Here is a 21,275-nt window from a genome sequence, read left to right as displayed (position 1 = left end):
CACAAAAAGTACACACTATATGCTAACTACACACAAACTACATCCAAACTACGTGCTAACCGCTCATATTCCATGATAACAATAATCAAATACACATTGAAATGTAAAAATTGTCATAGGTGTAATTTTCCAAAAAGATGATTTTCTTTGGAGAAAAAAAAATCTGAGAACCCAGATTTAAAGCCTGGGGAACTCCATCAGACAGAAACATGCAGTTATTAGTTAATTATTCACTTTTGTAGGATTTGGTTTTCAAAGTTTTTGTGTCCATAGACAGAAACTGACGGGAATAGTTTAGAATATAAGTGGAACAAGTATTGTACATGTTTTCATAACCATGAATTGTAGGAACTTAATATGAAACACGAGCGATAGATAAAATGAATTTTGAAAATATCAAAAAAACTCTGTTTCGAAGTCAAACATTGTGTACGCACTCTTTTCCCGTACTGCAGGTTCAGCACTGGGCTACTTGAGATTGCTGGTCTGAAGCGGAGTATCAAAGGTTGCTCCTTTGAGTGCTACAAGGAGGTGGAGATGAAGAGGTGCTGTCCTGGTTTCTGGGGTCCAGACTGCAATGGTCAGTACACAAACACTCCCAATCTGTACTGCACTTGAATGTCGCACCACAGAGTTTCTGGATATTTTGTATATTTGGGTCAAGTTTCTATATTCTTTTCATTATTGCTGATTTATTCTTTTTCATTGATCTCCTGTGGTTTGGTGGTTTAGTAGTTCAGGTCATTGGCTTGATCTTTCATTCATTCATTTGTGCTGCGGTTTGTTGCTTCAGTAGTTGCACATTTAGACATTCGATGACTCAGCGGTTGAGCAGTTCGATGACTCTACAGTTCAGTTGGGCTCGATGGTGTTCCTCCGGTTCACCAGGACGCTACCAGGTGACTTTTGGTCACATGTGGAATCCTGCAGGATGCAGATGGTCCTGCAGGATTCAGGGCTTCCTTCCTCTCTGCCGACTCAGTCAGCATGCAGAAAAATGCTGACGGTCCCACGTGAAGCCGCAAAAAAAAAAAAAAGAAAAAAAGAAAAAACATGACCTGCAGTCACGCACCAACAGCCCGAGGGTCAAACTACAACATCATGACCACACGAAACATCTTAATGTCCCAGTTTGTTGTCCTCACAGTTCAAAGGTACAAATGTAAAAACACCCAGAACACCAGCTGGCCGATGCAAAATATGGTTAAAACACAGAAGAGTCCATTTTAAAGAGACAAACTCATCCTGAAAACAATCTTCCTGCTGTCAGAGGTTTACTGAGCTGCAATGGGGGAATCAGTTGGACGTTCTGGATTCAAAGCAGTAGACTTTCACAGTAAGATTCATGTGAGCTGGATGTAAACTGCTCGTTGATGGTTCACTCTGTTCTGAAGGGAAAAGAAGAAGGAAACAGAGACAAGATGATGACAGCAGGAGATAAGAGTGGGACAGGGGACAGATAGTGTCTGAACAGAGGAACCAGAGGAGGGCAGGAAGGGAAGGCATTCAGGGATTCGGGGGGGGGGTTCTTCCTAGAAAAGATGAAAACAACACGTGTCGCAACTTTCATCTCTTAAACCAGAAACTCTGTTTCAGAGTGTCCGGACCAGGCGGTCAAACCCTGCAGGGACAGAGGGGTCTGCTCAGACGGGCTGGGAGGAAACGGGACCTGCCACTGCCAGGTAACTTCACCCACAGAGTGTGAAACATCTGCCTAAAACCACAGCGTTCCATCCATTATTATCAATGACGAATCTGACAACCTGACCAGTTTACGATAACATGTCCACAGTTGTGATCCTCCAGAAGCCTTTAAAATGTCAACTGGATGATAGAACCCTCAGAATCTAGAACCCTACAAGTGCTGGATAATCCATTGGGAATTCTTTAACTGAATGTGCCAGTGGAACCTTTTAGGATGTTCTCAAACAAGAAGTTCGATCCTTCTCCAGGATTCCAATGTTTCAAGTATGGCAGAGGAAAGTTTACATATCGGGTATTTGTGTTAGTGTATATTTATATAGAATAAAGACATCAAATATATGCCATATGTACAATGCAGAAAAACATCTAGAGATACAAATCCAAATAATCCAAATGCTACCACCAAAAGCTGAGCGCGCTCATGTACAAAGTCTTTGAAACCAATGTGTCTTGTATGGCTCAGGAGGGCTTTGGAGGAACCGCCTGCGAGGACTGCGCACCTGGTCACTACGGTTCTACCTGCAGCTCAGGTAACTTCAGATCTAACAGACACAGTTTACGTCAACCTTCAGTTCAGCTCTGATCCGTCCTCATCTGTTTTCTTTCAGTCTGCTCATGTGTCCATGGTCTGTGTGACTCCGGACTGACTGGTTACGGTCAATGCACCTGCTTCTCCGGGTACAAAGGTCCGAACTGTGACCAAGGTGAGTCTGCCTGCGGTTACCACAGCCATTGACCGATAGCTCAGTATCACCTCGACTAGTACTGGTTAAACTTTTACTCTGTCAGCAACCTACCAGCTAGTAACTTTCAGTTACTCGTTTATTTGCCAGACACATTCCATCTATATCTCATATTGATAACTTTACAACCAACCAACTAATGACCTAACCAATTGTCCAACCAACAAACTAATCGACAAACTGACCAACCAAAATCGGAAGTAATGTTTAGGGAATTAGTGGCCATGTAGTGAACAGCTTTGGTCAGACAAGCGAGTCAGAGAGAAGCAGCAGCTCTCCCAATGTTTTTATGAACAATAAATCTGGAAAAATGAACTACAATTAAATTACTAACCTCATCATAATGACCAGCTGCTTCAGTATATATCAGTTTCACTGACCAAGTTAGTGGCGCTACAGCTGAATGTCACTGTTACACGTCTTATAAAGCTAAGCTCTATTTCGGGCTGGTAATAGTGATCACAGTGGATACAGGCTAACGCTAATGTTTCTAACAATGGAGCGCCAGTGGGACATGCTAAAGCTAGCAGGCGCCGTCATGAGCAAGACAGACAGAGAGACAAATGGTTTCCATGAACAATGGAATTAACAAGTAAGGAGTTTATGGAACTTCTGTGTTGAAATTTGTTCCCAGGTAACCAGTACCTGTCTCACACCAGAGCTGATACCTGTCTTGTGTTTCAGCCTTGCCGGAGTGTGTGGCTCTCCGCTGTCAGGAGAACTCCCGCTGCATGGAGGAAGTTTTAACTGGACGGCTGGTGTGTCAGTGCCAGGCCGGATACCAGAAATCTGGAACTGAGTGTTTGTGTGAGTTTTTGCAGAAACATCCAAACATCCATCGTCTGTACTGCTTGTATTCAGTTTATAGTAACGGGGCACTGGAACCAATCCCAGCCAACGATGGGCGAGGCCATTTTCCACCCTGGACAGGCTGAGTACTCACTCACTATCGCCTAAATTGTTTTCATTGTTTGTCCTGTTCAGCCATAAACCCCTGCCTCCAGAAGATCTGCCACGTTCACGCTTCCTGCGTCCACACGGGTCCCAACAAGCACTTGTGCGCCTGCAATGAGGGTTACAGAGGTGATGGACGGGTCTGCATGGCCGTGGATCCGTGTCAGACCAACCGGGGAGGTTGCTCTGCTGACTCCGCCCGCTGCATTTACGATGAGCCAGGGAAGGTGCGATACAATCAAATCAGAAAAACGGGGGGGTTACAGCCTGCAGGGAGTAGCAGTGGCTCTGTTTGTACACTCCTCTGTGTTGCTGCTGTGTTTCAGTCTCACTGCGAGTGTCTCCCCGGGTTCGAACATCTGTCGGAGGGCAGCTGCAGCCTGAAGGAAGCCTGCACACCATATTCCTGCAACAAGAACGCCAACTGCAGCACGGTGGGACCAGGACAAGTCGAGTCAGTCTCAGTTCTCAGCTCTCATTCGACCAATCACTGAGGCCATGTGCACGCGTGTCACTGAGGTGTGCCCCCCTCCCCCCAGGTGTACCTGTCTCCCAGGCTACGTGGGGACCGGGAAAGTTTGTTACGGGAGCATCATGCATCGTCTGAACGAGCTGAACACTGAACCTGGAGGACCGTGGAGCAGTCAGCTCAGCAATGCCATCACTCTGTTCGGTACCACATTCATTCATTCATTCATTCATTCATTCATTCATTCGAAAACACACACAGGAGAGAGACCAAAGTAAAGTTATTAAAGGTCCCATATTATACAGATTTTTAACAGTTTTCATAGGTTGTCAGAGGTCCAACAACATTGTATTGCAGCCAGTCTTAAAGTCCCTCCACTGAGCTCTGCTGAAAACAGGCAGTTTCTGTCTGCACCTTTAAATGCTAATGACCTATGTCTGTTTTCTGGTAGCGATTGCAAGGAGAAAAAATGGCTGAGGCTCAAAATTTAAAGGGCAGCGCTCATCTACTTGTGGAAGGGTCAAAGGGAGTATCACTACTAGAGGGAAGGATTTTTCCTCAAGCGATGCCATGAAGGGAAAATCACTGATTGCTTTGGGGCTGGTTTTAGGACTGATTTTAGGGCTTGTCGAAGAATATTCCCGGACGGGTGTTGAACTGGTTTTCTAATTGATCTTGGTGAATGTGTGATGGATTTTAAAAACCGTCTTTGGAAGTGGTATGAGGACTGCTGGGCTGGTTTGGTGTTATAAGGTCTTGAAACTCGTTTTCACATATTGTAGAAACACGTTAATGACTGGTTTTGTTTTGGGACTCGTTGACTGGTAACAGGACCAGCGTTAGGCTGGTCTAGAACTAGTAGTGATTGTGGCTTCATGGTTACATTGTGTACAATTCTGGGACAGTGTACATCAAATATACGGTTTGTAAAGCTATGTGTTCATACTTATTGTTGGTCTGGTTTCAGGACTTTTCTGGGCCACTCTAGAATTGTTATTGTTTATGACTCATATCACTGGTTTGACTGATAATTGAACACTTTGATTTGAAAGATGTTGGATCTAATTGATGTCAAATGTTTTGAACTGCAATACAATAAACTACTACAACTACTACCACCTCTAATAGTACTGCTAACAGTGAGTGTCTGTGTGTCTTCAGGCTCTCTGACGTGGCTGCTGCAGAATTTGGGTCCTTTCACAGTTTTCGTCCCCACCAATAGAGGCTTCAGAGGAACTTCTGTGAGAATCAAATCAGATAATTCAACTCCTTTATTTTCTATATTATCTGCTCAAACAGTGAAAGTGAGGTGATAAATATATATATATATTTTTTTTTTTTTTAAAACACAACATGAGAACAGAAGGCAATAAATCTGTAATAAAAATAAAAATCACGTCTACTAGGATATGTTCCCATACTGATCCAATAAAATGTGTGTCCAGGTGAAGACCCTGATGGCGGACGTGTCCAAAGCGAAATACCTGTGTAAGATGCACCTGGTGGCCGGAGTGATGCCATTTGACACGCTGAAGAAAACGGACATTTTCTACACTCTGACGGGAAAATCGGCCGAGATCGACCCGTCTGACGGGGTCAGAGGGCAACAGAGGATTTCATATGAGCAATAATAACCTGCAACACTTTCCATCAAATGAAATTTATTTGGAGAACAAGGATCTGCAACCTGCAGCTATAGAGGCACCACAAGACTAAAGACCTGATGTTTCTGTTTCTGGTCAGGAGACTAAGATCCGGATCCACGGCAGCAGGAAGAGGGGTTCAATCGTCCAGCGGGACGTGTTGGCCTCTAACGGGATGATCCACATCATCAACAAGCTGATGGACAGTGTTTCTCCCACCGTGGAGAGCGACCCTGAGGTCTGCTGCTCTGCACTTTAACTCACTGAAGTCACTGTTCTGTCAACTCATCACTTCATCCTCATCCTCAGGAGAACCTGATGAAGATCATCACAGACTACGGAAAGTTTCAGACCTTCAGGACCTTGTTGGAGGTAAAGTCCTCAGATTGGTTAATGTCACATCTCTCACATAGTGTTAGTTTGGGTAATTTTTTTTTTTTTACTTTAGGGAGTTATGAGTTGGAGTTACAGAGAATTCTACTCTGGTTTTATATTTGATGACTGTTGGTTTGGTGGTTTTGAGACTCCTGCCTGCACCGAACCGGCCCAGTATTCTGATTTCCTGTTGTCTGGTTTGTGACCTTGTAGAAAAGTGGCCTGTCCTCAGTCCTGGACGGTCCTGGTCCGGTCACCGTCTTCGCTCCCACCTCGATGGCATTCGATGCCATGACGGAGGGACACCTGCAGTACCTCAACAGCCCCGAGGTGAGCCCCGGTCCATACACAGAGACTCCTCGGTGAAATCCCTCCGTCTGTTAACATTTCTGCTTTGAACCTCTCAGGGTCGCAACAAGCTGCTGGAGTTTGTGAGGAACCACCTGGTGCCGTCCACCTCGGTCAGTCTGGTGCCTTGTTCTGTCAGTCTGGTGCCTTGTTCTGTCAGGTCTGCCCTCACTGTAATGCTCTGACTGCCATGTTCTCTTATCCTGCAGCTGGAGGTTTACAACGCCGTGTCCAACCCCCGAATCATGAGCGTCGCCAATCAGATTCTGACCTTTAACCTCACTGATAATGTAAGAAAACTCCTCCTCATCCGTACCACATTGTTAATGTTTTCTGCTGGTTTAATTTAGTCTCATGCACATCGTTAAATCTATCATATTTATATCTGTCCGCATCTAATATCCCTGTAGATATCTTGATCTTGTCTGTCTGCTCCAGGGGTCTGAAAACTTTTGCTCTTCAGCTTCTCTATAGCGGCTCAATAAAGCTTTCAGAATATGTAATCTAGATAAATATTGTGTTTTCAATTTTATCTTATTTAAATTCCACCTTGATTTTCGAAAATGGTCAAATCTCTGGTCTGAAATCAGCTGCATTTTGAGGGATATCGTGGAAATGGCTCTTTTGGTCAGAAAGGTTGCAGACCCCTGGTCTACCCAGTCCATAGCTGTCTGCTCTATATCCCCTCTATTATATCTAAATGATTTTACCGGATTGTATAGAAACGTCGCTGTGAAGGCATGGATCGGACCTCCGTGCTGACTGGTCTTCACACTGTCGCGTTTTCAGGGTCAGATTTTGGTGAACGGCGCGGCCGTGCAAGAGGCTGCAGTGGAGGCTAAAAATGGCCGCCTGTACGTGTTGGATGGCGTTCTGACGCCGGCCTCCATCGAGCCCATGCTGCCACACAGGTGTGACATCAATGAGACCAAAATCATCGAGGTAAGGGACGAGGAACAGCCAGGTGTTAGCTTCTGGTGTACTAGTACTTAGTACTAGATTACAGTTACTTCTTTAAAACGGTCCATGAGCAGGAAACAGAAAGACTGAACACTCCATCTGCTGTATCTGATTTTGCTAATGCTAATGCTAGCTGCTTGAGCACAGCAGAGACAGCGGCTCTTCGACTGTTGTTTAGTTAAAGTAACGAGTATTGATTCCGCTGAGAAGTCAGTAACTAGTAACTGAGTTGTACCGATTACATTGCTGTTGGGACACGTTGTTGCGGTCACACGTTCATAATTCTTGTTTGTCGTTCAGGGTGAATGTGTGAGCTGCTCCAAGGTCAGTCTGAGTGGGTGTTCGTCTGGAATCTACCAGGTGAGATGAAATCATTTTAGACTGATTTGAGGGCTCATTTTAAACTGCATTTAGGACTTAGTCTACACTTGTTTTAGATTCATTTTAAACTTGTGTGAAGACTTAGTTTAAATTTGGTTTTAGAGTCATTTTAAAACTAGTTTTAGGACTTAGTTTAGTCTGGTTTTAGACTTTTTTTAAACTGATTTTAGGACTTAGTTCAAACTGGTTTCTTGACTTAGTTCAGACTGGTTTTAGACTTATTTTCAACTGGTTTCAGGACTTAATTTAGGTTGGATTTAGACAAATTTTTAAATGGTTTTAGGATCTCCCTGACTCTGATGTTAAACTGTTTTTAGGTCTTTTTTTACACTAGATTTGGTTTGTTTTATCTCAGTTTCACCATGTTTTATGACCTTGTTGTTTTTGGTGTTTCCATTGTGACCGCTCCTTTTATGTTGAAGTGAATTTTAAAGCCTTATCCCAACATTAAAACGGTCTTGTATGTGTGTTTGTTTCAGGGCTCCACCTTCGGATGCAGTTACAGTTTCTCTCTTGAACTTGTGCCTATGAGGCCATTTTCAGCGAGAGGTTGTTCTCCGCTGTGTAACTCCACTGTGACGGTACCTGAACGGAGCATTGCTCCTACTCTTGGCATCTACTTCACCTTCCGTAACCAACATGACTGACTGAGGCGGTGTGCTGTGTGTCTCTTGTGTGTTTAGACTGCAGCGTGTTGTAAAGGTTTCTACGGTCCAGAGTGCAGACCCTGTCCAGGTGGATACCAGACGCCGTGCTCCGGACACGGACAGGTCAGAACCAGCTTGAATGAAAGCAGGCTGCTGATGGAAGACGGCTTGCAGAATTGGCATTTAGCTCCAGGGTAGCTTAAAGAGAACTGTCGGATCTACGTGTTCAAAAGTCAAAAACAGAAGGACAACTTCCTGTGGTGGCTCCATACTGGAGGGTCTAGTTAGTACATAGCTTGTTCTCTGACGGTTCTCTACGGATGACCCTCATCAGATCAGGGTGCCTGATTATTTAGCCTAGATCTTCACTTGAGACTGGTCCATCTTTTGTGACCTTACCTGGAGGATGTTACTCTTGACAGATATCTGGACAGACGGATGAATGAGCAATGAACTGATGGCCAAAGGACATAAATGTGCTGTGAATGTTGCAGTACATCTGCTGTGTGGTCAAAGTTTTGAGGTAACTCAGGTGGGGTTTTTTTCCCCCCCCGCTCAGTGCGTTGAGGGGATCGAAGGCAATGGGTTGTGTATCTGTGAAAACAACTTCCGAGGCTCTCGCTGTCAGTACTGCTCCACCTCCAACAAATACGGACCCAACTGTGACAAAAGTGAGTCACATTTTCTTATTCGGGTTATTGAAGTTTGAAGAGTCTGTGAAATCTGTTGGCTGCCTCTCTGTCCTGCTTACTGATTAGACTGTTAGCTTTAACTGGCTATAGCATTAGCATTAGCAGGGACGGCTGTCCCTCTTAATCCTGTATTACACTGTTCGCTTCAGAATTAGCACAAAGTATGATTCTTTCATTCCATTTTCATAGGAATAACTGTAATCAATCACTCTACAACATAAGAGCAACTTTATGAATTAAGTTCACAACGTTTTAAAGAGAAAACTCGTGAATGTATCCAAGTAGGATTTTTCTAGTCGCTCGCTCGACACTGCCGACGGGTAGGTATGATGTCACAGTGATGTCCCCTCACCTGTGTGTCCTCAGCCTGTCCATGCATCCACGGACAGTGTGACAACCGTCCGGACTCAGACGGGGGTTGTAAGGTGGACTCCTGTCAGTCTGGGTTCACCGGTCGCTTCTGCGACCGCCAGACGTCGGTCTGCGGCGTGGAGGCTCAGTTCTGTCACGCGCACGCCGACTGCGACTTCAGTCAGGGAACAACTAGGTGAGTTTACGACAACGTATGCTCTTAAGCTTAAAGATAGTGTGTAACATGTAAGTAATATCACGTTTGTGCACTAGGTGGCAGCAGTGAGTCAGTGAGAATTTCAGGCACTTAAAGACCGTGTAAAACTGCTCAAGTTTCCTGTAAACTCTGAACGCTTTCTGCTGCTCTCTTTCTCTCGCTTTCTGTCTCGCATTTGATCAGTTTTTCCTTAAGATTCTGCTTTGTAGATTTTTATTTGGTTACATTACGCCTCTGTCCGTTAAATACAGTAGTAATGGAGGTTTTTCTGTGATACTGCAGCAGCTTTATGTTGTCATACAACAACACCTAGAGGTCACATATGGCACATACCATATATTTTGATAATATAAATCCCATGTGCAGCAAAACAACTGAAAAATGTATGACTTATAGTCCAGAAAATATGGTACTAGTCAAATACCAAGAAGAAGGACCAGCCTAACACTCTAATTTCTACGTTGTATGCTATTTTCCTTACAGGTGTGTTTGCAAATCTGGTTTCCAAGGCAACGGGATCATGTGCGTGGAGTCGGATCCTTGTGCCCTGCCGCTCAGAGGAGGCTGCAGCATTAATGTAAGCCAAAAGTAAAACCGGAGGTCTGATTCCACCCTGCTGACATGTTCCTTGTGAAACTGCTTCAAAGTGGAGGGGACGTGTCCGGTGGACGGTGGAGTTTATATTTTCACACCTCCTGGTTGTTTTGTGTCTCCTGCAGGCTAAATGTATAAAGACAGGCCCGGGAACTCGAATCTGTCAGTGTCTGACCGGGTGGAAGGAGGATGGAGACGAGTGTCAGCCAATCAACAACTGCAACGGTCCGGACAGGGGCGGCTGCCACGACAACGGCACCTGCATCTATGTTGGACCTGGACAGGTAGTGAAGCCTTAAACCGGTTTGTGGAGAGTTTGCTTTAGATTGGAGTCAGAGAACAGAATCCAAACGAGAGGGTGGCGCTAAAGCTTGCGATGCTATCTAAAATCAACCTGGAACAAGGTGATGCCATGATAATACCACCGCCATGCTTAATTGGGCCTACAATGTTTTCATGGTGGTGTTTGGGGCCGAGGTCTGGGGGGCAAAACAGTCTCATGTGTATTTGGACCAGTTTTATATGAGACCTTTAACTGTGCTGGAATCAGTGTGTGTGTGATGTGTGTTGTCTCCTCACAGAGTGACTGCGTGTGTAAAGCTGGTTACCAAGGAAACGGGCAGACCTGTGAGGCTGTTAATCAGTGTGTGACGGTGGACGGAGGCTGTCACTACCTGGTGAGTCAATCACGCATTCAAACCAATTATTTTACTACACTAATACAGTTGTATTACGTCCATAGCCAGTAAATATAGAATCAAATCAAATGAAATATATAAGATAAAACTAAATTATTTGTAATATATTACACTGAGTCGTGATGGTTATCTTGACAGTTTCTCTAGTTTACTGGAAAAATACCTCAATAATCTTAAGAAAAGCCTGGAGGGACATTTTGATGTTGTCACGTGGTTCAACCTGTGGTTCCTGTGCGTCTCCAGGCCAGCTGCCACCTGCTGTCATTCGTGTGGACGTGCGTGTGCAATGACGGGTACTTGGGAAACGGACGTGTGTGTTACGGCAGCGTGGAGCAGGTGAGGGCGGCCATGTTTGCTCATTGTGTTTATATCCTGTGTTTACTCCCCTCCCCCCCTTCACGTTGGTCTCATGATCCTTTCAGGAGCTCATGACTTTGCTGGACTCCTCGGACTTCTTCACATGGACGACTGTGAGTATCAGACACTCACCACAATACCAATAAATAAACACAAAAATATATAATTAGCTCTGTCATGTTTGCCCTTTGTCCCCTCCTTGTTTTGTTTTTTTCCACAGTTCTAGACGGTATAGATTTTTTTCATTCTTGTCTTTTTGTGGTTTCAGACTGAGTTTAGTCCTGGTTTCCGGTCAGGTTTAGTCCTGGTTTTGAACTGAGTTCTGTCCTGGTTTTGGTCTAAGTTTAGGCTATGCTTTAATTTGCTATGATGATGGACTGTTTGACGACTGTCAGACTGGTTTCGTTGCTGCTTTCAGACTTTGGCCTGCGTCATGAGCCTTGTTCTTTCAGTCTCACAATTTGCTGTTTTTATCATGTCGTCCCCCCCAGGCATCTGGTCTGTCCTCCTCGCTGTCGGATCCGAACATCACCCTGCTGGTCCCGTCCACGGACGCCGTCTCCAAAATGTCCCCAGAGGACAAAACTTTCTGGACAATGAAGGGAAACCTGCCAAGTCTCATCAGGTTCCGACTCAACAGCACAAATCAAACGACAAAACAAAACCTGGACTCATGGTGAGTTTGTGTAACCGTTAAGTTCTGTGTGATAGAAACCACATCATCTCTGGGGTCTACAGCTCATCTGAGCTCAGCGGCGTCTCCTCCGTCACATCTCTTCTCTCAACAACTCTCTCGGTTTCAAACAGCGGCGGGGTAAGCTAGCAGCCAGCGTTCTTTCAAAAAGTGCTTTTTTTTTTCTTTTCTTTTTAAAACATTAAAGAATGTATAAATGTGATCGTGGGGGTGATTTTATGTGTGTTTGTTGGGTCAGAGTTTGACTGTTGCCGGGGCGACCGTCACCACTTCAGACCTGGCTGCTTCAAACGGGCTGCTCCACATCATCGATCAGGTAAAGAGGGATCAGCTGATGAACTGCTGCTGTTGTCATGGTGATCAGCCTCTGAGCTCCGTGTCCTGTCTCCAGGTCCTGGTTCCCGACAGGAAGCAGAGTGAAGGTCTGCTGGCCACGCTCGCCCTCCGGCCCGACTTCTCGCTCTTCAGATCGGCTCTGCTGGTGGGGGCTCTGCGACGCAGCTTCGCTCCTCCGTTCTGTCACTTGGCTTCAGGCTCACACTGGTTCATCTGCTCCTTTCATGTTTCAGGATCACAACCTGATCGACGAGATCCAGCAGAACCACGAGTTCACCGTCTTCGCCCCCACGGATACCGCCATCACCGAATACCTCCGCACAATGTCCTCCACCTCCCTGGTACTATAGCCCCGTTACCACAGTGCCCCTTGGTGCCGGTACGGGTCAGGTCGGAACCGGTTGTTGTGCGTTTCCACTGACTCAGAACCGTTACCAGCCGGTACCATTGGTAACCATTTCTCGCTACCCCTCCACTTGGGGTACCAGGCACAATGTGCCGGATATGAGGGGGAGGAGCTTCAACACTGCCGTCTGCTCATTGGTCCGTGACAACCGCTGTTCTCCCAGCAAGCAGCCATTTCCAATCAGTTCTTCTGCAGCAATCAGGAAACTTTTTTGAAAATGTCCTCCCGTTATGGCGTCACATCCTGCATGATTACGCAACCATTCATAACCCCGCCTACATTTCGAACCGTTCCCCGTGTAATGGAAATGCGGCACTGGTACGGGTCTGGTTACGGATAGTCAACCCCCACCTGACCGGCACCGGTACCAAGGGGCACTGTAGAAACGGGGCTTAAGAGACCACATCTAGGACCACCTCACAAATATCAAACAGGGAACCCCGATTTTCCTTCCTCCTGAACTCTCAGACCCATTATGTCATTAAAATGTCCTTCAATTAGCTCTTGGTTTTTGGTTGCTTATTGTGTAAAGGTACCTGTGGTGTATTAATAATGTATTATATGTGCCTTAAGTTTGACCTCGTTATTGAAGAACACCACAGTACCTGAAGGCCACGAAAACATTTTAAATTGCCAAGAGGTCTAAAACGTTTTTAAATGTATTTTAAATGCTTTGCAATGCCTCTTTTCACATCGTATTATTTTTAAGCATCACTCAAACTAAAAGCCTCTTTTCATTTCACGGTTGATTGTTGTTCTGCCGACAGGATGTGAACACGACTCGTTACCACGTGGTGCCGGGGCAGCGTCTGCTCAGGACCGACCTTCAGCTGGGGGGATACAAACAGACGCTGCTCGGCTTTTCCTTCCAGCTCGGCGTTTACCCCCGAGACGGGAAGGTCTGACTCGCCGACGCCGATGGCTCTGTCGTCACGCCGCACGCGAGACGGTTCTGAGTGATATGTAATCCCTGTGTTTGTCTCCAGCTGTTTGTGAATGAAGCCCAGGTCAACACCTCCAACATCCTGAGTGGTAAAGGAGTGATCCACGGCCTCACGGCGGTTCTCCAGATCATCAGGAACCGCTGCGATCAAGTCACGTTTGAGAAAATTCTGGTACATTTTTTGAAGGTTCTGACGTTCATGTGAGGAAAACTACCTGAACGTTCGTTTCACATTTCACTTTGTATCAACACTTTCTGAAAACATAGTTGGCTCTAATCAAGTGAGAATTTTCTGTAACTCCGACAACCCTGATGTCTGCAGGTTGGCAGCAACTCTGACTAACTGTTTCTTTCATCCTCTTCAAAGGGACAGTGTGTTGACTGCATGTTCCACCAAAACAAATTCTGCCCCAATGAAACCATCCCAGACGTAAGATTCCTATTGTTACATTCACATTCCTTAAAGATTAGATGTTATTCGACAGCATGAAATACTGCTAACGTGTGAGGCTGCACAGAGCGATGTAAAGCAACGTGTGCTTCGGATAATGCCTGAAATCTGTTTGTTTGCAGATGATGTGGTTTTTTACAAAATTTTGAATATTCCTACAACAACCTGCAGTTGCGTACACACGATCACACACCGGAAACATACACAAAATACACAAAAACAAACCCTAAGACACACAGACGTATACACCTGAGACACAAAACTACACAAACCCGTGGACAAAAACATGCATCCACCTGAAAAGTTTCAGAGTGTATCTGTAGAGAAGCGTCTGACGTGTTCGCAGCTCTTCTACAAGTACGACGACTAACTTCCCTGAAGGAAGCAGGCGATGACACTGTGCTCGGACTCTACAGGTTTCGGTCAAGCCAAAGAACTGCAAGCTGGTCCGGGTGTTTGAGGGCGACCGGGTGGTGTCGAACGGCTGCAGGGCCACCTGCCTGCAGAAAAACATTGTAGGTCATCAGCGCGCCAGAGTGAGCGCCACCATCAGGCTGCGGCCGGTAGTTCACCCTCTGCTCTGTCTGCAGGAGCCCCGCTGCTGCGCCGGTTTCTTCGGGGGGCACTGCGAGCCGTGTCCCGGTCCCACCGCTCAACCCTGCAACTCAAACGGAGCATGCTCAGATGGGATGGGTGGCTCCGGGGTCTGTCGGTGCAACGGCGGCTTCAACGGGACCGCCTGCGAGACGTGCCAGGGCGGCAAGTATGGCGTCCACTGCGATCAGGGTGAGGACAGTCCTTAAAGGAGTGTATGTCTGTAATGAGATTTGTGTGTGTATATTTAGACTTTCAGATACAGATATTTGTGTTTATAATATTTATGTGTCTCTATGGATCTGTGTATAGTGGAATGTGTACTGCGTAATGACGTCTGTGCACTTTATCTCGATTTGTGTGTGCGCCTCAAAATGTTATGTGTAAAATCCTGGTACGCGTGCATGTGTGTGCAGTACGCACGCACGCACGCACGCACGCACGCACGCACGCACGCACGCACGCACGCACACACACACATACACATCCTTCATCCTCCTCGTCCCCATGCAGACTGTGACTGTAAGAACGGGCGCTGCAGCGAGGGGCCGCGAGGTGACGGGACGTGTGAGTGTGACGTTGGCTGGAGAGGAGTCCACTGCGACCAAAGTACGGCAACAACAAGGACTCAATTTCTGGTTAAATGTCAAATTTCCTTCAAGCTTTTTAAATCTTAAATGTCTTAATTATAAGATATTGTTTAGAGCTGTTGGTCTCAAAAGACAGTGAAAAGCTTCGCCTGATGCTATCAATTTAGCCACCAAGCATCATTACACAGTGTGTAACGTGAGCGCCTGCGTGTCGTCGCAGAGATCGAATCCAAAGCGGACGAACTGTGCGGCTCGGTGAAATGTCACAGCAGTGCAAAGTAAGTCGACCTGGACACAGCGTGTCGCCGCTTCAGCTCATGGAGCAGATCAGTCTTACCGCGGGTCTCTGTGTCTCTACAGCTGCGTGATCCCAGCGAGCGGCCCCACCTGCCTCTGTGCTGCCGGCTTCACCGGGAACGGCACCCACTGTGCAGGTAATACGCCTGCACATCTGCAGGGGGCGCACCTGAGTGCCTCGCCACATGAACCCGCTTATGGTGATGATGATGTTGTGTACAGCTGTGGACCCCTGCCTGGTGGAGAATGGCGGCTGCAGTCGGTTCGGGCTCTGTAAGAGGACTCGACCTGGACGCAGAGACTGTGTCTGTAACCGTGGTTACACCGGTGATGGACTGGTGTGTGTTGGTACGTTCGTATTTGTATTCATCCAGTATTACTGAGAGGAAAACGTATTTAACTAACAGGAAACAAATATACTGGATTTCACACACTATTTTGATAATGGTATTCTACTTTTAGCATTAGCTTTAGTAGAGTAGGTGTCCTTGGTTGTCCTCTTGACTCCCTGCTGGATTCAACATTAGCAATGGCAGAGCGATTGTCTCTGAGTCACTTCATCAAGCCTGGGGGTCAGTTTACATGACAACAGTGCTCACAGTTGTTAAGTGGTTAGTTGTCAAGTACAACTTTTGAATATAGCGTCCAAGGTGGAACTTTATGAAAAAGGCTCAGTCTCGATGGAAATCAGAGGCAATGCAACTTTTTTTAAACACTTTGACTCAGACTGTGGAAACGGGAAAACTCAACTTTTCGAAAAAGCTCCATCTCCATGGAAAAGTGAAAATGCAACTTTTGGAAAATGCTCCATTTCTGTGGAAACAAGAAAATGCAACTTTTCAAAAACACTCCATCTCCGTGGAATCAGGGGAAATTGCAAGGTTTTTGAAAAACCTTCCTTCTCTGTGGACAGAGGGGAAAATTCCTTTTTTTGAAAACACTCTGACTTTGTCACGGTGGAAATGGGGGAAAGCACAACTTTTCTGAAACGCTGCTACTGCACATGCCCACCACAGCCATAGTAAATAGTTCTTCTGCAGATGGACAATAACAACAATGTTTGCTTTCGGAGAGTCAGGACTCCTAGTCCATATTGTCCTGTCAAACTTTATCATCCGTCCATGTGAATGTCTGTGTATTCCCATTGTTAATGTCTATAGTGTGTTCTCTTTTATGTTTTACATTAAAAAAAACAACAGCGCCAACTCTTGGCCTGGCATGCTAACGACGTTGTTTTCAGGGCTTCTGTGACTTCCGTGTAAACGGAAATCATTTAGAAGACACTGACATATTGCGAAATTTTTCTGAAACTAAAATGGAAAAATTGTCCGTTTTGCTTGAAACGTTGTCATGTAAACTGGGGCTTTGTTTGATCAGAGGGTGCGAGCTCACTATGCTTCAATTTCAGCAATGGCCTGAGCCCGATCTGTTGTACTCACGTTCACTACTCAACTGAACTCCTGTTTACTGGAGGAGGAGCATCATTAATCCTAAACTCACTCAGTCCTCCTGACAAAGAAACATGAAAGATATCCCTCTAAAGTAGCATTAGCACTAAAAATCTAACAGCAGTCTGTTTCTGTGTTTGTGATGCGTTCATGTTTCAGGAATTGTTCTCCCCTTTTCTCCACAGAGATAAATCCATGTTTGGAGGGAAGCGGTGGCTGCCATGCCGACGCGGAGTGCATTCACGTGGGACCGAACAAAGTAAACGCCAGTGTGATGATCCGCTGGTGGCGGCGATGCGTTCACTGGCGCCTCTAACGTGCTTCTTTCTGTACGTTGGCAGACTTCCTGCTCCTGCCGTGATGGTTACTCGGGAGATGGACTCAGCTGCAACATGGTCAACCTGTGTCGGAAGGTGAGACGTTGGGAGGGGCTGAAGTCTGTTAGAAGTACCTGCCTACCACTCTCGGGTGTTGAGTAACCGTTTATGTTGGCAGGAAAATGGCGGCTGTCATCGCTCGGCGCGCTGCAACATGACCGGTCCGGCCACACGTACCTGCACCTGCAGTAAAGAGTACATCGGTGACGGGATCACCTGCAGAGGCACTGTGGTGCAGGTGAGCTGCGCTGAAAAAAAACACACACAAATATCCTGTTTGTGTCTGTCAAGTTTGACCTGCAGGTGGCACCATTACAACAGAGGCATCCAGACTGAACTAGTGATTAAAACCTGTGAAATCCTTTGACATGCATTGACTGAGTACTGCAGGTGTGTAATGTGAGTGCATCTGTTGACAGGAGCTGATGAGGAGGGGTCTGAGAAACTTTCGGTTTGGCCTGCTGGTGAGTGAGGAGGCACGTCCCTCCGACGCCCCCTGCTGGTGGTGTGTGTGTGTGTGTGTACCTGAACTGGGCTGTGCTTTCAGATCTCAGCGATCTCGCTGCAGGGCCGCGGGCCCTTCACCGTCTTCGCGCCAAACATCAAGGTCTTCAACGGGAAGCAAAGGGTCAGACCTTTTCATACAAACTAAAATGATGTTTCTGAAATCAACATGCATGTCTGTGCTCATATTTTCATTCTACATTACATGGTTTTAAACATGTGCTAAAAATCTCAATACATCTAAATGTTTGTTTCTCTTCCATCAAATGTGGAAATCATAAAAGAAATCTCCAGTCATTCAAAAGGATCAAAGATGTCATCCATCCACTTTAGCCCGCTGTTCTTCACTTTAGTGACCATCCTCTTCACCTTCTGTTGCTCATAGAAACACACCGTTTCACTTAAGTAGAACTTTTAAAATGTTTTTATTTTGTATTTTCTAGGAGAAGTTGTTGTCCTCGAGGGAAGACTTTGAGAACCACATACGGAGCCACGTCGTCATGTGTCACACTCTGCTGCCTGCCGACCTGAGCCGGCCACGAAACTTGACGTCCCTGTCCGGATACGTGCTGAAGACCGGCGCCAAGAAGGTGACCAATCAGAGCGTGGAGTCAGCCACATGTCAATCAACTCATCCATCCATCCTTCCATCCAATATGTCCATAAAATAGCAAACAGAAGAAATAAAGACGGTGACGACAGAACATAACAATGGAAGATTAGCACATTGTCTCTGGGATAGAGTGCTTGAAGTAATAACAGCAGCATCAGTGGCACCGATCATGGGCTAGAGCAGCAGGGGTCGGCAACCTTCATGACCGAAAGAGACATTTTTATGATTTTCCACCAAATTAAATTAACCGAGAGCCGCAAAATACGTTTAACCTTTAAAATGAGGCAAACACAGCTTCTAAAGTTTAGTTTGGGGAAAAAAAAAGGTTATGATGGAATTATGAGTTAGGTAAGGTAGGTTAGGTAAGTTTCAATTTAGGATGGTGAACATTTCATTACGTTTTCAGCTCAATTGTACTTCATTTTAGCCGTTTCATCCTTCTTTTCTAGCATTTTTGACGCAATTTTGACATTTTAGAATAGGATAGAAATGCTTTTTTAATGCCAGAGGGAAATTCCTTTAAGGATTCCTCCACACAGAATACGGTAAATAGAAGGACAGAAAGGATTAAATTAACCAAAAAAATGCAAACACTATTTACGGTGAACATAAAAAGTTTGGAGTGTGTCAAGTAAATGCGGCTTCACTTTGTTTGGTTCTGGGAGAACACAGTAGACCTGTTCCAGACCACCCGGGGATTTGAGACGTCTTATAGGGAACCAATAACTCTTGCATATGTTTTGGTCCAAGATTCAGCACTTTGGAGTTCAGCAGTAAGATTTCAGATCTATCCTTGGACACTCATAGGAAGCCAGCGTAGTGTTTTGAGGACTGGTGTGATGTGGTCCAGTTTCTTGGTGTTTGTTTTCAGGGGACGATCTTCGTCGATCAGGCGAATGTGACGTACAGTGACGACGTGAGCGCTAATGGGATCATCCATGAAGTCGACAGGATCCTCAATCCTCCAAACGTGGATACTAACAGCACCCAGAGGGGCAGAGTCAGTACCAGCTTCAGACTTTTACCTGCCCGCCACACCTTCAGAACCCCCCCCCCCCCCCGGTTGGAAAATGTTTGGGGTGATTATTACATCTATTGTCTCCCAGCAGGACTCAAGATACAGGAGTCTGACGGAAGTGGCCACGCTTCACGGTTATAAAACCTTCTACAAACTGCTGGAGGTACCAAAACAATTGTTTTTCAGCTGCTTTCACATGCGAGCCAGGGGCCAAATTACACTACAACACTCGTGAGCAAAGATAAACATGAACAGGACCCCAACATCTATACGGCGCACATGAAGGGTCCTGAAGTTTTGAGGAAAAAATATGCCGACAGCTTTTACTTTGGAACGACAATAAGTCCTTCTATTGTAATCTGCTGTTCTTGTCCATGTCTCAGGACACGGGTGTGATGGACCTGGTGAACGATGCTGTCCACCAGCCGGTGACGCTCTTCCTCCCATCGGATGGCGTCATGGCGTCCCTGCCACAGGAACAGAAGGACTTCCTGTTCCACCTACACAACCGCCCACAGCTGCTGGAGTACCTGAAGTACCACATCATCCAGAGCCAGAAGGTACGAACGCACAGAAACGAGCCGCTGTGCTGTTTTTTCCAAGCAGGGGGCGCTCAAAATGCAGGAAATACCTGATACTTCCTCTTCCTGTTAAAGTCGTAGAAAGTTTGCAGGACCAATTGGGATAGTAGCTTTCGCTAATGCTTTAGCATTACACTCCTGTCAGGGAGTGAGACATGGAGAGATAGTCGCTAATGCTAAATGCTAAGCAGAGGGTATTCTCAATCAGGACTCCTGGTGCTCTGACTTGAAGGCGTATGTAATGTCACATTTGTGCACTGCATTGCAGTAATGAGTCGCTGTAGTTTGCAATCCGTCTTCAGTTTGGCTCTTTCAGATTTCAGAGTTAAGAATTCCCAATCGCTTTAGCCGCTGCATATGCGAGTGCTAACGTCTGTAGCCGTACCCACAGACGTAAATCAACTGATTTAATTGTTTCATTGGGTTTCAGTTTGATTTAAAATAAGTGAATGAAACTGGACATTGCTGTGTTGTAATTGGAGCTGTGTTGTCGGGGTCAGGTTTATGCTGAAGCTCTGGTGTATCTGGACTCGGCTCGGACCCTGCAGGGCTCCTCGCTCTCCTTCATCTGTGGAGACACCGACAACATTGTGAGTACCAGCTGAGAACAAGAAGATGACGACGTTATTATTAGACAGTGTGCACATGGAAACATCCCAGTGACGCCATGAATATGGGATTAATACCTGTGACGTGGTGGATTTTTGTGTGATCGCTCTTCTTCGAACAGGGAGACATTTTTATTAATGACGGGAAGTGTCGCATCATTCAGAGGCATCTTGGTTTTAAAGGCGGGATTGCCTACGGGATCGACTGCCTGCTGACTCCGCCCAGCCTGGGTGGACGCTGCGACGAGCACATCACCGTGGACCTGACCGTGAGTCTGACACCTGAGGACACGCCAAGGTGTTAGAGGCAATCCTGCTTGCTGTTAGCGTTACCATTTATTGCTCTGCCACTATTTAATTAAACTCCTGTTTACTGGCGGGGGAGCCTCATTCTGAACAAACTCACTCCGGACAGCAACATGAAACATGTCACACTGGAAGTAACATTTTACGTCTCTGTTTCACTCCTTCCTGGTAGATGAACTGTCGAGCATGCTTCACATCAGCCAATCGCTGTCCTGATGGAAGCAAACTAAAGGTTTGATGTCTGACCTGTCAAAGAAAGTCAGACGAGGGAAAACATTGTGATGACGTGTGTGTGTGTGTGTGTGTGTGTGTGTGTGTGTGTGTGTGTGTGTGTGTGTGTGTGTGTGTGTGTGTGTGTGTGTGTGTGTGTGTGTGT

General features: G+C 46.0%; 1 protein-coding gene across 1 annotated transcript in view; it reads left to right on the top strand.

The window, feature by feature from the left end:
• stab2 (stabilin 2) overlaps positions 1 to 21,275 on the top strand; it is a gene marked incomplete at its 5' end in the record, with an annotated part of 30,878 nt that overhangs the window by 3,940 nt on the left and 5,663 nt on the right. The window contains 51 exons of the mRNA XM_080491580.1: positions 456 to 580; positions 1,597 to 1,682; positions 2,168 to 2,234; positions 2,313 to 2,408; positions 3,132 to 3,254; positions 3,432 to 3,628; positions 3,728 to 3,855; positions 3,941 to 4,074; positions 5,032 to 5,111; positions 5,316 to 5,465; positions 5,614 to 5,751; positions 5,823 to 5,885; positions 6,102 to 6,218; positions 6,296 to 6,349; positions 6,446 to 6,526; positions 7,026 to 7,178; positions 7,497 to 7,556; positions 8,057 to 8,158; positions 8,261 to 8,347; positions 8,784 to 8,895; positions 9,283 to 9,463; positions 9,968 to 10,061; positions 10,204 to 10,362; positions 10,660 to 10,755; positions 11,020 to 11,112; positions 11,199 to 11,246; positions 11,625 to 11,758; positions 11,845 to 11,947; positions 12,066 to 12,143; positions 12,219 to 12,308; positions 12,397 to 12,504; positions 13,337 to 13,468; positions 13,556 to 13,684; positions 14,380 to 14,478; positions 14,554 to 14,749; positions 15,071 to 15,166; positions 15,368 to 15,425; positions 15,508 to 15,581; positions 15,667 to 15,792; positions 17,078 to 17,151; positions 17,234 to 17,305; positions 17,388 to 17,507; positions 17,689 to 17,733; positions 17,817 to 17,897; positions 18,217 to 18,363; positions 19,258 to 19,386; positions 19,496 to 19,567; positions 19,788 to 19,964; positions 20,486 to 20,575; positions 20,716 to 20,862; positions 21,072 to 21,131. Coding sequence (XP_080347706.1) covers positions 456 to 580; positions 1,597 to 1,682; positions 2,168 to 2,234; positions 2,313 to 2,408; positions 3,132 to 3,254; positions 3,432 to 3,628; positions 3,728 to 3,855; positions 3,941 to 4,074; positions 5,032 to 5,111; positions 5,316 to 5,465; positions 5,614 to 5,751; positions 5,823 to 5,885; positions 6,102 to 6,218; positions 6,296 to 6,349; positions 6,446 to 6,526; positions 7,026 to 7,178; positions 7,497 to 7,556; positions 8,057 to 8,158; positions 8,261 to 8,347; positions 8,784 to 8,895; positions 9,283 to 9,463; positions 9,968 to 10,061; positions 10,204 to 10,362; positions 10,660 to 10,755; positions 11,020 to 11,112; positions 11,199 to 11,246; positions 11,625 to 11,758; positions 11,845 to 11,947; positions 12,066 to 12,143; positions 12,219 to 12,308; positions 12,397 to 12,504; positions 13,337 to 13,468; positions 13,556 to 13,684; positions 14,380 to 14,478; positions 14,554 to 14,749; positions 15,071 to 15,166; positions 15,368 to 15,425; positions 15,508 to 15,581; positions 15,667 to 15,792; positions 17,078 to 17,151; positions 17,234 to 17,305; positions 17,388 to 17,507; positions 17,689 to 17,733; positions 17,817 to 17,897; positions 18,217 to 18,363; positions 19,258 to 19,386; positions 19,496 to 19,567; positions 19,788 to 19,964; positions 20,486 to 20,575; positions 20,716 to 20,862; positions 21,072 to 21,131 — 5,461 coding nt within the window. The remainder of the gene's footprint in view (positions 1 to 455; positions 581 to 1,596; positions 1,683 to 2,167; positions 2,235 to 2,312; positions 2,409 to 3,131; positions 3,255 to 3,431; positions 3,629 to 3,727; positions 3,856 to 3,940; positions 4,075 to 5,031; positions 5,112 to 5,315; positions 5,466 to 5,613; positions 5,752 to 5,822; positions 5,886 to 6,101; positions 6,219 to 6,295; positions 6,350 to 6,445; positions 6,527 to 7,025; positions 7,179 to 7,496; positions 7,557 to 8,056; positions 8,159 to 8,260; positions 8,348 to 8,783; positions 8,896 to 9,282; positions 9,464 to 9,967; positions 10,062 to 10,203; positions 10,363 to 10,659; positions 10,756 to 11,019; positions 11,113 to 11,198; positions 11,247 to 11,624; positions 11,759 to 11,844; positions 11,948 to 12,065; positions 12,144 to 12,218; positions 12,309 to 12,396; positions 12,505 to 13,336; positions 13,469 to 13,555; positions 13,685 to 14,379; positions 14,479 to 14,553; positions 14,750 to 15,070; positions 15,167 to 15,367; positions 15,426 to 15,507; positions 15,582 to 15,666; positions 15,793 to 17,077; positions 17,152 to 17,233; positions 17,306 to 17,387; positions 17,508 to 17,688; positions 17,734 to 17,816; positions 17,898 to 18,216; positions 18,364 to 19,257; positions 19,387 to 19,495; positions 19,568 to 19,787; positions 19,965 to 20,485; positions 20,576 to 20,715; positions 20,863 to 21,071; positions 21,132 to 21,275) is intronic.

Source organism: Lipophrys pholis (assembly GCF_963383615.2).
Source record: "Lipophrys pholis genome assembly, chromosome: 22".
NCBI lineage: Eukaryota > Metazoa > Chordata > Actinopteri > Blenniiformes > Blenniidae > Lipophrys > Lipophrys pholis.
The sequence above is the reverse complement of the archived record's forward strand: the minus strand, read 5'-3'. Positions and strand labels throughout refer to the sequence as shown.